This window comes from Oenanthe melanoleuca, chromosome 1 (assembly GCF_029582105.1).
Source record: "Oenanthe melanoleuca isolate GR-GAL-2019-014 chromosome 1, OMel1.0, whole genome shotgun sequence".
Lineage (NCBI taxonomy): Eukaryota > Metazoa > Chordata > Aves > Passeriformes > Muscicapidae > Oenanthe > Oenanthe melanoleuca.
In genome coordinates, this window is record NC_079333.1 from 102,625,483 (window position 1) to 102,641,981 (window position 16,499).

General features: G+C 39.8%; 1 protein-coding gene across 1 annotated transcript in view; it reads right to left on the bottom strand.

The window, feature by feature from the left end:
* Nucleotides 1-8,581, bottom strand: part of DMD (dystrophin) — a 1,135,346-nt gene extending 1,126,765 nt beyond the window's left edge. The window contains exon 1 of the mRNA XM_056512754.1: nt 8,448-8,581. Coding sequence (XP_056368729.1) covers nt 8,448-8,523 — 76 coding nt within the window. The 5' untranslated portion in view covers nt 8,524-8,581. The remainder of the gene's footprint in view (nt 1-8,447) is intronic.
* Nucleotides 8,582-16,499: the final 7,918 nt, after the last annotated feature.

Consider the following 16,499-nt stretch of genomic DNA (forward strand, 5'->3'; position numbering starts at 1 on the left):
GGAAAGATCACACAAAGCCTAATTGAATTAGCTTAATTATTGTGAGTGGGAAAAAAAAAAAAAAAAAAACAAAAAAAACAACAACACAGAAACAAAAGTGCTGTAGAGAAGACTTTGTTTTCTCAGCTGCTAGTTTTTTCAGGAACATATGTGATTACTGTGATGCTAGGTAACCTGAAGATAGGATGCCCCTACAGTCAGAAGGCACACGTGGGACTCAAGAAATAGGTTTAGGTCATAGGTGTAGAGCATTATACTTCACACTTGAAAGGCAATCTGCAAGGATGAAGTCAGCTCCTGAAAATGGTTCATGGCAGATGTGGGCCATCAAGAACAGAAATACTACTGAACATGAATTTATTACATAACCTTTATTGTGCCAGTCTACTTCTACTGACAAAGTGGAAATGTGATATATATCTATTTGTAAACAACCTGACAAATTCCAAACACCAAAACAGCAAGAAGAGAAAATGAGAACAGCAGACTCCATCATCAAGCATAAACATAAAAAAATCATGAAATCATAGTTAAATAATAGTTCTGTTTCAATGATTACTTGTTAATACATTACCAGACAATCTTTGCAGGAAGCTTATTTGGGACCATTGTGACTTAATGAGAACTTCTGGATGAACTTTCTTTACAGGTCTGCCTCCTCCTCTATATGATTATCTCAAACTTAGGTAGAACACAGTGTTAGGACAAAGGCTGATATATATTGCACTTTTTTATTTTTTTCTCCTTGTACAACAAGGTGGAAATGAAAATTGCTAAGTAGGGCAAGCATCTTAAGTAATTTGATTAGTGCACTCCATACACTGGCTGAATGAAAGGTAAAAGCAGCTTTTGAAAGCTACAAATTACATGAACTTGCTTTAGTTCCTGTAAGTATTTCTTTACAATCCAACCATTCTGCTAAACAACAAATTAGTTACACAGTGTTATCTCACTAATAAACAGGTAGATATTTCAAAATTAGGATCTAATCTCTGGCTTTAATAGCCAAGCCAAAGTGCTCTTTAAAGCAGTCCAGCAACCACTTCCAAGACTCTTTGTAGATAATACTATTTATGGTATCTGATTGCATCCTGCAGCATAATTCAATCACACTGTGATCTTGATACCAATCACACAGGATAAGGACAGCAAAAAACTCACCTTGGCACTCAGTATAATATTTGCCAGGTTAACACAAAGCAGCACATTGCTCACAGAGTTCCAGATATAAGAGATGGGACTTTAACTGCAGAAATTCAACAGTGGATGGGGTACCACAGAGAGACACTGGAGATATTTTAGATTTTTCAAGGAAGACACTTGTATTTCAAAATTACCCAATGCCAGGGTAGGGGGTTTTCCCCCCACTGCTGATAACCACAAACAAGTCACCACTTCATTCAAGTCAGTGAATTCTTCATAGCTTAAAAAGAGAGTAAGTATTGAATTAAATTCTGCCAATTAGAGATTCATATTGCAGGAGATCACTGTAATCTAAATAAATCCATTACCTTAAATGTCCAGTGGGTATACAGTTAATGATGAGGTGTGAGCACTTATCCACAGACAGAATCAGCTCCAGTGCACAACCAACACACCTGCAACTCAACCAGCTAAAATGATAATTGTTTACAGATGCTGCAGGTCTTAAGCTAGTTTAAAGATACATAGTATTTCTTTAGATCTACATTGGAAATAGCAGAACCTCTTAGCATACAAAAATACTGTTGTCAAGGCAACAGTATACATAAGGCAGGAAATTAAAAAACTCAGATATTTAAAGAGCAAGCTATTAAATTTAGTATCTTAAATAAACTGTTACCTGAATGACCTTTTACCATTGAAATGAAGAAGAAATGCTTGTTTTTGATCAGACACTGCTACTTAACAGGATTTAAGTTTCGAGGCATTTTGGTAACACCTTTCAGAGTGATTTTCATCCCCTCCAGTTCTGTTCAGATTGAAATGACTAAGTAGCAAAAGCTGCAAACGATCAGCACTTCTGAACATACCAGATCCCATGCTCTCTAAAGATTCAGGAAAAAAAAATCTACCTAACTACCTAAAAGTCAATTTTTTGCCATACAGTTTTGCTACACCACAATGAGCAGATTATATAGTGGATGGTTAGGTCCTCATTCTGATAAAAAGAAATGCAGCCTGTCAAGCATAATAAAAATAATGGAAATATCTCAAAATGAAAGAAAACCAAAACAAGATTAAAACTTAATTCCAGCAAGAGAAACATACATAATCTAATTTTATCTGGGAAAAAAAGCCAAAAGATTGATTTGAGTACAATAGTTTAAAGCACATAATGAAGCCCTGGACTCAAGAAAGATTATATTTCAGTGATTAAATTATTTTACCTGTTTAAACCACATATTTAAAAATCACCTTCTACATAAACACCTTTGCATGCTGTTATTGTAAACATACAAAAATCTTCTGGTTTATTCTGCTTATTTGATCCAGCTAATCTATGTTCTGAAGTGGGATGAAGTACAGGAGGATATTACTAACACTTCACCAGCAGCTTTTGTCCCACTATTGCCTCACAAGCTACAAGTGTCCCACAAAACCATGGATGAGCTGGCAAGGCCATGAGTTAGTCTCAGCAGTTTATATCCACATTCTAATTCTGTCTCATCAGCAGAGGTTTTTTTGTTTTTTTTTTCCTTTAAGCAATATGAAAGTATATCAATCCAAACCCAAAATTTTATATAAAATATTTATGTATAAATAAGTTATTTATTTTGACACATGCAGCCTTAGGCCTGTGACCCTTGCTTTCCCCTTATGCAGTAACATCACTCAGCCCCTAAAGCCTGTTTGGACAAGAGCCACGATGTTACAAACAGGTAAAGATACCATTAAAGAGAGGCCTTATAAAATCAGCCTTGCTCTGCTGAATTGCCAACTAGCCTGTAAGTTCCCAGAAGAAAGAATCAAAGGAATGAGAGGCAATTAACACAACAATCTATTCTAGTAAGAAAATTAAGTTTGCACCTGCAAAAACAGTAAGCCTATCCCATAAGAATCAGTGAAGAAGATATGTAAACCATCCAAAAATAGGCAAAATGCCATTTACTAACCAATTAATTGGGTGGCAAGAACTGCGAGTCAATTGGAGCTAAACACAAGATATGTGAAAACTGCATAAAAATGAGTTATGTGAATAAAGAATTGACTTTTCTGCATGAAGAAACTGAGTCCCTTCTGCTTTACTGCAACACCACAACTCCTCCCACGTGCTGCGCTTTAGGAATAGAGACAGCAAGTCTCCAGTTGTGATTCATCAGAGCCAAGTGGAGGCATTCCTTCAATTTCTGAAGGGGATCCAAGGATTGCAGCTGGGACCACTAGCAATGCCGCTAGAGCCGGGATGCACTCACTCATGGCTTTCAGCACGGGAATGTCGCGTCAGCCCGGGCAGCAGAACGTGTCCTGGGCACAGGGGACACTGTGCCAGCCCCGGGCACAGCTTCCCTGGCAGGGAGCGCTGCCCTGCCCTGCCGAGGAGGCTCCTCTCATCGGCAGTCCCCTCGGATTCAGGTACTGACTTTCTTAGGCAGATACAGTTGTCAACACATTTGTTTTCTCAGTGCTAGCAACCCGAACACCCAGGGAATTCCCTCAGGTCTCTGGGTGCTTGAGGGAGAAGAGGGGAGAAGCACCCACTCAAATTATCCAGGTTGGATTATTCACTAACAGTTCTGGTCAGCTGCAGTTCACACATCAATGAAGCTCGGGGAGGGCAGAGGGAGCAAAGAGGAAAAAAAAAGGAAAACCACCATTATAAGTCTATTTAATGGCTTTTATCACCATTACACATTGTAGCTTTACCTTTTAATGGCAATTAGGTACAAAAGAAAAGCAAGCATATATTCTGGAAACTCGGTTAAAGCTGCTTAGAGCCAATTCCTAACAATTGATTTGTTATGCTGTACATAAAGAACAAAATAGTTGTCTTCTAGTCAGAACTTCAAGTCATGCAACTTAACAGAAGGCAATGTGGGTGAGATAAAGTCCTCACTCAAACTCTAAGCCACACCAAATCATTTTTCTAAGCAGTCATCAAGTTAAAACAGCAGCTTACTCCAGATCTGCATAATTTTGTGCTGTAAGTTAAGAACAAATGAGGTCTTAAGCACTTTTCTGAAGGCTGCATATGAACTGAAGAAATTAGAGGGCTTTGTGTTGCTAATCATGACTACAGTTACTAAGTTCTGAAACAGTAATAAAATCTAAATCTTCATTAAATTTATGAGAGAGTATTTATGGTATACAGATTCCTTTTTACTGTATAAAACCACTCACTCTCAGCTTTGGGTTGCATTTACTTTTTTTTTTTTTAAGTGTGTTTTCAACATAGCAAGCATGCAAATGCTTTTAAAACTTGATGGTGCTATTTAACTGTACAGCCAGGAAAGACATTCTGAGAAATGGAAACCACATGTTCTTCAGAGAAATTAAATCACAAAGAGAAGTTTTATTAAGCTCTGCAACATCCATTTCCCAAGGCATGGTCTTCTGTGCATTCAACAAACATGACAGCAAGTACATTGGAGATCCACACTTACTAGACTGGCATGCTTGTTAGTGGTTTGGACAGTGACTGTAGTTTGTAACATCCACACTTGCAGTTGTTTTACACTTTCTCTTTGCTAATACTATCTCAACAGCTGGAGCAATCCAAGCTCAAGACCTGCATGGATTCTGGTTTAACACCAGTATTTTAAGAACTGCCAGTGGCCCTGCACAGGGTAAAGGAGTACCCTCAGTCTCATACCAGAAAGAAACAGGGTAGTCCATCAGGTCTGGGGAAGGTCATTTTGGATGGCAAGCATTAAATTGAAGAGCCAGGCAGACACAAATGAATACCATAGTGGCCAGAAGGGACCATAAGATAAATGGCTGGAGTGATGATTTACAGCAGGCATAGTCCAGTAATCCACATTTGAATAAAGCTAACCTTACAAAAAAGTACTAAATGCTGGACCAAACATCTCTAGATATGGAGGAGCAATCACCAGAGGTCAACCATCTTCTCTGTCCAAGATATAAAGTGTTTTAAATAAATTTATTATCTTTGTCTTCTCCTTCCTTATTGCTCCCTCCTCTAGTAGGCATCCAGCACACAGGATTTTCTGGCCATGAATATACTCAAATCAATAAAGTTACTTCTGCAACATCTCATAAAAGGCTTCAAACAAATAATTGGCTAAGCTCTATAAACATTCCCCTTGGATTTCAGGTTTTGTAGATACTTTCCAACACATTTCTCATAGAAGAATCAGCCATGCCATGTACAAGAGTCAAAAATAAACTTTCCTACACCCATTTCCTTATGTCATTACATGACAAGGACATGCTGAACAGAGCCCCTGCAGTGGCCACTAAATTCTTCCCTCTCTCTGGCAGCACAGCTTACATTCCTCACTGCTAAGCTCTGCATATGTGTGAATCTTCTTCAAAGCTCAGGCAACTCAAGCCATTCGGTATGAGTTAGAAATGATGAATTAGTGTCAGAGCATGAAATTATCCCCATAGAGATGCAACAAGGAAAACCTAATTTTGTTACAATTCCCTGAGGGTAACTTCTGCAATACAACTGTTTTGTGTGTCTTAAACAATTTAGTAGGTATTTTACTGCTAGTGCTATTTTTGTATGCGTGTGTTGTTACACACTGCAAGAAATCACTTGATCAATAAAATTTATACACAGAGAGTATTTGACAGAGCCTGCTTTCCTGTAAATTGGGCTAACAAACTTTAAAATTTCATCCTTACATAAAGTAAATTCTTATTACATTTTTCAATCATTTTACTTAGAACTGACAGCAGGATGTCCAAATTAATGGTGTCTGCATCAGCCACACATCTTAATCAAATATTGGTACTATCAGCTTACCTCAAATCTGCAAGTATAGAATATTTTCATATGGCAAATAAAGCAACATATTCTACCCTATCTTTCCTCTGGTTTCATGGGAAGACAAGACCTGCACCTGCCAAATGCCAAGCTTCCTATCCAGGAGCTGTTAGAAAGCAGCAACCCCCTGAAGCATGAAATTAATATAAAAACAGTGGAAAAACAAGTGGGATACAATCTCTTTTAAAGCCCATCCAGTGCCTGGTGCCCTAAATCTCCATGAGCTTGCTACACTGCCTTCATGTTCAGTCAGCAAGATCTTCCCTACTGGTCCCAAAATCTCTTCTGCAGAAAGTGCCTCCTTTTCTAGATAGTGCCACATGAGAACAATTCTGTTTGCTCACCATCACTACAGACTTCAGGTGTGTTTATGATTATTCTGTGCCAGCATTTCACTCTTGAGAACCCCTCCTAAAACTTCCAACCCAAATCTGTTCGAGAATGCATGTCCAAACAAATACAGAATCCCAACTCCAGAAATGCCTTACACAGGTCATAGGTTACAGAAAAATCCCAAACAAAAATGAACCCATTGTGAGATTTGTAAACAAGATCCCACCAAGTTCTACTCAAGTTTGTTTGTGCCAACAGCTGTGTTAATTTGTTGTTCATTGCTGCTCCCAAAATCCATAGTCAGATTTTAAGCAATGCATTTAAAAGTTGGATAATAACAACAAAAGATAAGCTGAGTAAGAGATCACTGTGGAGTATACCACAAAAAAAAAAGTATACCTGTCATGAATATTACCATGGAAATTGAATTTCCTTATCTCTCCAGGCTTATAAACATCTGGGGCATGCTATGATTCTTAAACTGATTCTGTTTCTTATTCAGCATAGATAATACACCAGGGAATTGTGCCCAATTAAGAAGCACAAATGTTTGCTCTATGTCTACTGCTAACATCTAAATCCTAATACTACTTTATAGCAGGAAACTTGAAAAACACTTTAGAGCCATTTGAGATGTTACACTTATCATGATGCAACTAACATATTGCCACTGAAGTTGATTTGGAAACAGACTTTCCAAGTGAAACAGAGTATAAGGGGTAATTAGGAAACGTATAGGTAACATTTCCTATCTAGCTTTTCAGAAAGCGTCTGTTCTCAATTATGAATTTTTAAAGTAGGAAATCAAACATTGAAAGTAATTACTAGCTATAGGAAAAAAATGTAGGAAGGAAGCACTTAGTTCAGAGTTGCAAGCATTTAGCAGTAGAGATACTGTCTTCACTTTCTGAAAACTATATGGACCTGATGATATTTTTCTTAATCTCCAAGTTCTCTCATCTCCAATCAGCAACTACCCAAATACTTCATTAGACACTAACAGGAAAAGCCTTTAAATGAAGGGGGCTTTTCTCTGTGTTGCACTCAGTCTGCATTTTATAACCCCTAAACCGTAAGTGAGCTAAGTATGGAACAGGGAACATGTGCTGCTATAAGAGGTAACACAACCAGCCTAACCAGGAATGACTGGAGACAGCTCACCAGATACTTCTTTCACATTCTCATGGTACAGAAACCCAATTGAAAGACATGACACAGAAGCCAAAAGAAGGTCTTTGAGGGGCAAAAAAATTAAACAAATAGCCGCCTAACTCTTCACTACTTCCTACTACCCACGGGCAATATCCATCCTTTTAAATGCCAAATTGAAGAAGAAGCAATTATTATGAGAAGAAACAGTAGAGTGATAACATCAGGAAAAAAAAAAAAAAAAGAAAAAAAAAAGAGATCTTCAGGAACTGCATCACTGAGACTTCAGTGGGAAAGCACCAAATTCTGCTGCAAGAGTGTCTTTACACTACCTGAGTAAAAGCAACATTGACAAAATTTATCACAGAAATCCTTTTACTTACTACCACCCAAACACTTCCAGATTGAAACTGCCATAGCAGCCTTAATTATTCCATAATGCATGACAAGCGTTTTGTTGCTGTTTTTTACAGGTACAAGAGAGAGAATTCGTGAAAAGTCACTTAGCAGTCACTCAACCATCTAAGGACATCACTATATTAAGGCTTGTTCACTGGGCAAGCACATATAGTCTTGAGAAGAGATAAATTAACTTGTAGCTCCACATGCACTTGCACTGTGAACGAGTAAAAGCTGAATAGTCTAAAAATACCTTTACTACCACGGATTTGGTTTCTTTCCAGGACTTAAAAAAAAAAAAAAAAAAAAAAGGAAAAAAAAAAAAAAATAAAAGAAGCCCAAGCACCTGAAAGTTTATTCTCTGGAGGTGCGTTACAATTGCTCCCATTTACAGCTTTAACAACCTGCCCGGCACAGCCCCAGCCCCAGGCAGGGGACACCCGCACGGTGACACTCATTTGTTGGGACACAAACGCCGAGACGCGCGATTCGCCGAGCGGGAGAGCCCCTTCCGCGCCGCACAGCGAAAGGAAAAGTTCAGCTAACACAACAAGTAATTTCGCAAAGCGCTGCCGAGCGGAGCAGCCGAGCGCCGACGCGCTGCCCGCGCAGGGAGCGGAGCGGAGCCTACCCGAGCGGCTGCGGATCACATCGCGGAACTCATCGGCGGCCGCCGCGCCGGCTGCGGGCCGTGCCGGCTCGGCCATGCCCCGGGAGCTGCCGAGGGAGCCGGGCAGCGAGGCTGAGCGCCCGGCCCGGGCCAGGTGCGGCGCGGCTCCGCCCGCCCTGAAATAGCGCTGGGCCCCCGCCCCGCGGGATGGAGCGGGCAGCGGGCCGGGCAGCCCGGGCACCGCCCGCGGCCGGGGCGGGGGGACCGAGCCTCCCCCGCCCTGCCAGCGGCCCCGGCTGCCAGCTTTCCTGGGGAGAATCCAGAAAAACTCAGCCGCACGGCCCCGAGCAGCCCCGCTGCCCCGCCAGAGGGGTCAGGGAATCCGCCGTGCCGGGCTGTGCCCCCAGAGCTGCCCGGCTGTGCCCAGCAGCCCTGCCCGGCTGTGCCCCGCAGCCCTGCCCAGCTGTGCCCCGCAGCCCTGCCCGGCTGTGCCCCCGGAGCTGCCCGGCTGTGCCCCGCAGCCCTGCCCAGCTGTGCCCCGCAGCCCTGCCCGGCTGTGCCCCCGGAGCTGCCCGGCTGTGCCCCGCAGCCCTGCCCGGCTGTGCCCCCGGAGCTGCCCGGGCTGTGCCCCGCAGTCCTGCCCGGCTGTGCCCCCGGAGCTGCCCGGCTGTGCCCCGCAGCCCTGCCCGGCTGTGCCCCGCAGCCCTGCCCGGGCTGTGCCCCGCAGTCCTGCCCGGGCTGTGCCCCGCAGCCCTGCCCGGCTGTGCCCAGCAGCCCTGCCCGGCTGTGCCCCGCAGCCCTGCCCGGCTGTGCCCCGCAGTCCTGCCCGTGCCCCGCAGCCCTGGAGCGGGGATCACACCGCAAACGCGCTGGAGTTTGTCTTGTGCCCTCTCCTTTGTAGCTCATCCTCCGAGGGGCGAAGATCATGAATACCTCGTCCTGTGGCACTGCTCCGAAGCCACCTGAGTGGCAGCCTATTGACACCTGCAGGCTGGTCAAATCCTTCCTCCGTTTTCAGGAAAGAGGACACAGGAAAACATCTCTTGTGTTTAATACAGGAAAGGCGCATCTTTGTCCCCTCTCACTGCGCTCAAGGGACAAAACGCTTCCCGCTGGCGCTGCTTCCTTGCAACCTTCCATTAAGTGTCAATTTGGATGGCTGCCACCATTATTCCTTTCCCCTCAATTTTCTCTCCACACCAACTTCTAGGACTTGCCTTTTATGCTGTTTCCCTCATCTCTCCAGGCCCCCAAGAAGATTGCATCACCTCGTGGGGAGAGTAACCAGGCACAGGAAATAAGTTCTTGGATGTATTTAAACATTCGCTCTCCATACAAGAGAAATCCGAGCTCTCAAAAATTGCACCTTATAATGTAGACAAGCAGAGAATCACCGTTTTTCCTAGTTTATAGGACAACAGTATAGTGCTGTTTTATTATAAATGCAGCCTAGCTGCTTCTCAGCTTTAACACCAATTCATAGATAATTCATAAACATATATAGAGGGACAGGAAATTAAGGATAAGCTGTAGAAAGGATGTATGCCTTCACTTGTATTTGTGTAGATAAATGGACTTGCATCTCTTCATGTATTCCAGAGTATATCAGAAGAAATGCACTCTTTTGAAGATAACAGAGTCAAGCAGAATAGAACTAGGTAAGAAAACCAGGTCAGAGACAATGAACAATTAAGAGGAAAACTATTTACAGGCAGCAAGGCATGAGGTGGTAGATTCCGAGGAAAGGGAATGTCCCCATGGGACTCAGTGGGACACACCCTCCATACAGTGGGTGTCTCGTGGGTTCTGCACTCCTGTTGTTCATAAGCAGTTTTAAGAGATTAAGTAGATGAGGGTTTTTTTCATAATCTGGTAATTCCAAAAGTATTTTTAAGGTTTGTTTGTGATGATCAGTGTTTATTACTTCAACAAAGTGAGTGGGAAAAGAGCGAAGCATTGCCAGCCTTAAATACTAAAAAAACATTACTCAGAAAAAGCATGAAATTGTCCTTGGATTATTCAGGGGAGAGATATCATATTTCTTTGTCCATATTCCCATTTTCAGTTCCCTCTGGTTGCCTCTGGTGTGTGCCAACTCACACAAACTTCCAGTGATGCAATTTTGGCTCCCACCACAGGGTTCTTGCTAGAAAACCTGTCGGAGATCAAATTTCAGGCAGGGTTACACCAGCTAGCGAGGAGAGCCTGTAGTTTCTGCTCCAGTATTGCTATTCTGTTTAGTACCCTGTTATCGCCCACTGCCAAGTTTTCCCAGCTATCAGCGAGATTCTCCCAGTCCCACAGCAATCCAGACATTCGGTAATTCGTGTCTGTCTCCCCATGCCTTGGTTTCTCAGCCTCTGCCTCTCCTTTTTAAGCTGACTTGTTTTTTGCATTCTGGTGCCTTGGGGAAGGTGGCAGCTCCCGCACGCCTTCCCCTCCCCCATAACATGCACAGCATTGCAGAATTTAAAATAGAATTCATGCACTTCTCAACAGCTGATCCAGAGCCTCCCATACGTTCTGTTCTGTCTTTACAACGCGTGTGGGGAGTCAGTATAGCTGTTCCCTCTTCTTATTCCAGCTCATCTTCTGTCTCTTCCTGAGGCTAGAGTGGAGGGAAGATAATTTAACCTCATTTTGGCCAAGTTGTGATCACTGTTCTGCCATAATAGCAATGTAGAAGGAAGGTAATCAGGATAGAGACAAAAATTTCATTACTGTCACTTGTCACTCCAGACTGCCTGTATCAGTAGCCAAAATCTTATTACTGTGATTTGACAACAGGAAGAACACTATCTTATATGAATATATGCTTATAGTCAGCATTTAAGAGCACATTCTTAAATGCTGAATCTGTTCTGCTTTGTTTTAGGGACTGAGCAAGACTGTATGCAGAACTTCAATGCTAGAAGTCTTTCCAGATTTGATTGACTTTATGAGCAGGCAAAGTTCCTTAGTGTTCAGTACTTCACGTTTTGGTAAAAAGCAAAAGTTAAAAAGTAAAAATTCTGCATCCCAGTTCTGCAAACACTACCTACATATATATCTACACACAGATGTGCATTTGCAGCACCACTGTTGGTCGAGTTCAGAGTCTCCAGCAAGAATTCCCTGCTTTTCCTGCATTACAATTATTATCATTCTGCTTAAGGGTCTTGCTTCCCCACAAACAAGAACCTTGTATGAGACAGATATGGTCTCCAGGAAGCTAATCTAATCACAAAACTTTCTGAAGTGTTTAAACTTCTGAAGTCCAAATCAAGGTAAGACACTAGAGCAGCATATATTACATTCTTTTGATAAAGTTATTCTATCATGCTAATCAGTGGGAAAAAAAAAGGTTTTATATACCTCTTTCCCAGAACAATTGTTCTATTCGTGAAGAGGGTTTTCTGTCGAGGCCCCTAAATGTCACAGTAAATGTCTTCATCACACAACTGCCAAAGAGTGGTGAGATTGGTTTGTGATACTGCCTAATCATGTAGAATCTCTGCATCTAAAATTCTCCCTGATTTCAATAGCAGTACATGTGTGCTTTAAGCTCAGATGCAGAGCACTCTTAGATCACACTGGTGCCTGTAGCATTACAAAACCTGCATTCAACACACTCTGTGAATTTTGAAATATATCACTTCTTTAAACCTGACTGGAAACTACCATTCCCAAACCTTAGTAATATATTGTATGCTGAAAAGAAGAAGAAGAAAAAAACCAGAACAAGCAACAAGAGTAATTGGCTGGTTTTGATGGTGAGTATTTGACATATAACTTTTAAAGTCATTCACAGATACATGCATGTGTGTGATGCATGTACTTATGTGTGTGTATACATGCTCATGTAGAATGAACATTGTTGCTTAAGGATGAAGTGAGTATGCTCAGGGTCAATGATGCTAAACAAGAACTGGCAACTCTTGCTAGTCAATTTTTGTCCCAGAAAACAAGTTGCACTCAGTTTATAGCCACCCTGGAAAACCTTATACTGTGTTTTTAATGTATGCTATTGGAATTATTTAGTTAGATTTTTATCAAAAGCTAAGGCTGGTTAATTAAAATACTAGAGAAGCCTTCAGTTAGAAATTGCATTTTAGGATGAACAATATATTTTAATGGATTAATGGCAATTATAAAAAGACAATTTCAGCAAATTATTGACTTAATAACAGACTCTCAAACATGATCAGAGTCTGAGGTTCTGAGTGATAGATTATCTATTCTTAAAGGCATCTGTATGCTTTGATTCCACTTAATTATACTGATCTTTTTTTAGATGCATATTTAAAGGCAGACTTTTTGTTAGTCATGTTAAGGCAGCTGCTTATTGTCAAGAACAAGCTGAAACAAGCATTTGCTTGTTCAAAATTAGACTTTATCCACAATCTTCATTAATATAAACAATCTAACAAATATTAAAATAGACCAAAACATTATATGGGAAGACATCCCAACTTTTAGGTCAGTAATCATAATCCTTGGCAAGAAAGGTCTAAAACTTTAGGAAAAAATTTAACATTTTGGATTAAAATCTTTTTTACATCATATAAAACCATGCATGCCTTTTCCAGGAGGTCATGTTACATTCTGGCTCTGCCAGGCCATTTATGATGCATCAGAAATATTTCTACAGCTTGATTAATCTGGGTAAGGGAGCTGTTTGTAAAAGTCCAGCAAAACACTGTCCTCCCTAAAAAAAGAAGTTATTTATCCTAACCATAGTGAATGACCTATCCTATATTAAAACCAGTTTTCTTGGCTATGTAGGATTTTGATTTTCATATTATCTTTTAATTATTCTATAAATCAAAATGAATAAACAGTCAGAATAGTACATAAAAGTTTTCCTTGTGATAATTTATGCTTTAAAACGATGGCTTTGAAGCAAAAAGGAAGTATGGCTATGCTACAGACTTCATCTGCCCTAACTAATTTATGGGATCTCCCTCAGCTAACAAGAATCACATGGTGTAAATGGAAAATGAGCCTCTACTGGTATTTGAAATAAAGAGGTAATTTATTTCCATCTTTCAGAAGTGCTATTCAAAACTCCATACAGGCTTTTGTCACAGCTGATTAAAAAGCTTGGGTTTCATCTTAGAATTAGCTTTATAATCTATTGAAGCAAAACTGAAAGTCAGCACTCTAAATACACTGAAAAACCTGAAAGCTTATTTGCTGATAAGTACTTACTAAATTGGTGACCTGCTTGCCTCCTAGGAACACAAATTCTGGTGAACAGCACAAAATCTTGTCATGGGCTCCCTCATGAGTTTGTGATGGATCATGTTATGCCTTTGTTCTGCCTTTTTTTTTTTTTTTTCTGTTATGATGTTTGTAAAATTGAAAATGTATCAGAAATATTTACATATAAAGCAGTGCTGTGAAATGTTTACTTTAGATTTGACTTTTGGTGTACTTAATTCTGGAGAAAAATGTATGTTCAGTCTTTATTAATAAGGCCTTTAAGTAACTGAAACTAAACAAAAAATAAATGCCAATAGGAATTATTTATTGCACAATGATGTATCCTGTATTAAAAAGTTACAAAAGAACCTCTCAGTTACAGCCCTCATAACCATATTTACAAAGGCAATCAGCAGTGCCTCATGCATAGACTTAAGCACTCTGTGGAGTAATGCCTAATTACATTTTCATAGCTATCATTAGGCATCTTTTGGCTTAGACTGTCATGTGCAGTAAATGCTTAAATGTTTTGGTCCCTATCCTCAAAGATATTTCGACATCTAGTTCTCATTTTTAATTTATAAAAATTAAGGACCATTAGGGACCTTTTCCCAAAGCCAGAGTATTTGCAGTTTTGTCTCTTGGAAGAGTATTTGAAATTTTGTCTGTGTTGGAAACTTGTGAACAGAACTAGATTGTCACAGTAATCTAGACCCAACACTGCTGTGCCTACAACTCCAATAAATAGGTCCATTTAGTTGTTTTGTTGGGGTTTTTTTTAAGTGTTCTTCACCAACTCTTTATTTCTATTAGTATCATAGTCCATAACGAATAATTTAATATAGATAAATCTACTCTTGGACAAAATTAGCCATCACATCCAGGGAACATTCAATCCATGAAGTGGTTTAGTTCCAGAGAGACATCATCATTACCCAAAATAAAATGGCTCCAAACACAAGGAAAGTTTTTTTTCTTTTGTATTCTTCTCAATATCATTGTAATAGTTATTTAAATAGAAAACTGTGCAGTTTTTAAAAAATTAATTTTATTTTCTCCTTTCTTTTGTGTGTTGTATAGAAGGTTTCCACTTCCTGTAATAAATATTCTTGATTCCCCTAAAAGTTTCTGAGAAAAGTCTAATATGTTAGTGTGAGTTGTATTTGATCTAAATTTCTACGTGTCCTTCATGGTTGTTTGGCATTTCTGCTGGGGCTACCATTTACAGAGGAAGAGTTAAAGAATAAACCACTATGTGTGTGACATATGCATGATTATATGCATAGGTTATGGTTTGTTATTTATGCTTAGAAGAATTATTTTTCTTCAGTCAGAAAAAAAAACCAAACCCAAACCCAAACTCTCCATTCTCCTAGTCTTGCATAGGTGTAAGTTCACTTGTTTAATTTTAGGAATGTGAATAGAGGTGAAAAAAATACACAGATAGTAGTTCTGTAATTAACTTAATAATAAAATTAGACAACAAATATTTGAACACCAATAAAGTTACAAAGTGTTGCTCTGAGTGTCATACATCTGAAGCAGAAAATTCAAAGGCATTTATCAATGACCCAGCATTGTGTTAAGTAGAGAATGAGTAACTAAATAAATTGGTAAAAGGGTGCAATAAAACAAGCCAGTGATCAAGTACTTCTGCTTCACCTTGCTGGTAAAATAGCACTTAGTTTACTTTTATAAGCACTACTGTCTAAGAAATAAAATGTCATTCTAAAGAGCAAATGTTAAGGAACTTGAGCCTTTGGGACTTAGGAAATTTGTTAAAGAAGCAAAAACCTTGGACTAGCCTAAAGATTTTTGGGTGACTTGGATATGCTGCAGCTTGAGAGTGGGGCAAAACAAGTATGGTATTTTCTGAAATGATGAAACCCCTGAGAAGCAGAAAGAATAGAGAAGCTGTACTATTCTAATTGCTAGAACTGTAATTGCCAGCTCAGGTTTGCATGAATTTACAGAGGCCTTTCTACCATGAGGTTAATTAGCAAGGCTTTTCAAAGTCTCTTCCCATCCCTGCACAAGTCTAGCACGGCCCAGGAGCAGCTGATATTTTTTTTTACCAGTACATTGTTGCTCACCTGTCTGTGTGACATCAGTGTGCAGTCACAACTCAATTCCAGTCAGTTGTGTTTGCACGTTCTGTAATTGCAATTAATGGACTCTCACATTGCCTCTCCCAGGAAATCCAAGGAGCCCCATGCACCTCTGCAGGCTAAATACCTGCCTCTTTCAAACTAGTCTTGGAGTAAGGCTCCACTGGGGTTTTTTTTTGCCATCAGGTTCTTCTATGTAGAGAAAATCAGATTTCATATTCCTGGACTGATTGTCAGGGATTATCAGCAAGTGTAAAATTCACATTTAAAATATTTGCAACAAACTCCTATTTATGAGTGCTTTTTAATTATTTTATTATTTTAATTATTATAATTAATTATTTTATTTATTTATTTATTTTAATCCTCAAGTGTATCTACATATTGACCTGTCAGCTATGAGGCAACTGCTCTGATAAACCATTGTGATTCTAGGGAATTTCCACCAAAATGTTTGAAATAATTGCACTAGATTGAAGGGTTAATGACTAAAAATTATTGGAAAAGTTAGAAGGAAGCATTTGAAAAAAAAAACAAAGGAAAAACACAGTAAGAGGTCATTCTTCTCTTGTGAAATTCTTCAATTACCTGCAGAGTTAAAAGGAAGCTTTTAGTCAGATCTGTTCATGATTAAAATATATTAGCAAGTCTAAACAACTTATATATTAATTCAACCATGGGGTTTTTTTTTCAGCTCTGAATGGTGTTTTACTTTCAAATATTTGTAAAGAATACAACATTGAATCCAAATTCTTATAGTCAAACTGTTGAAGGAAACCCA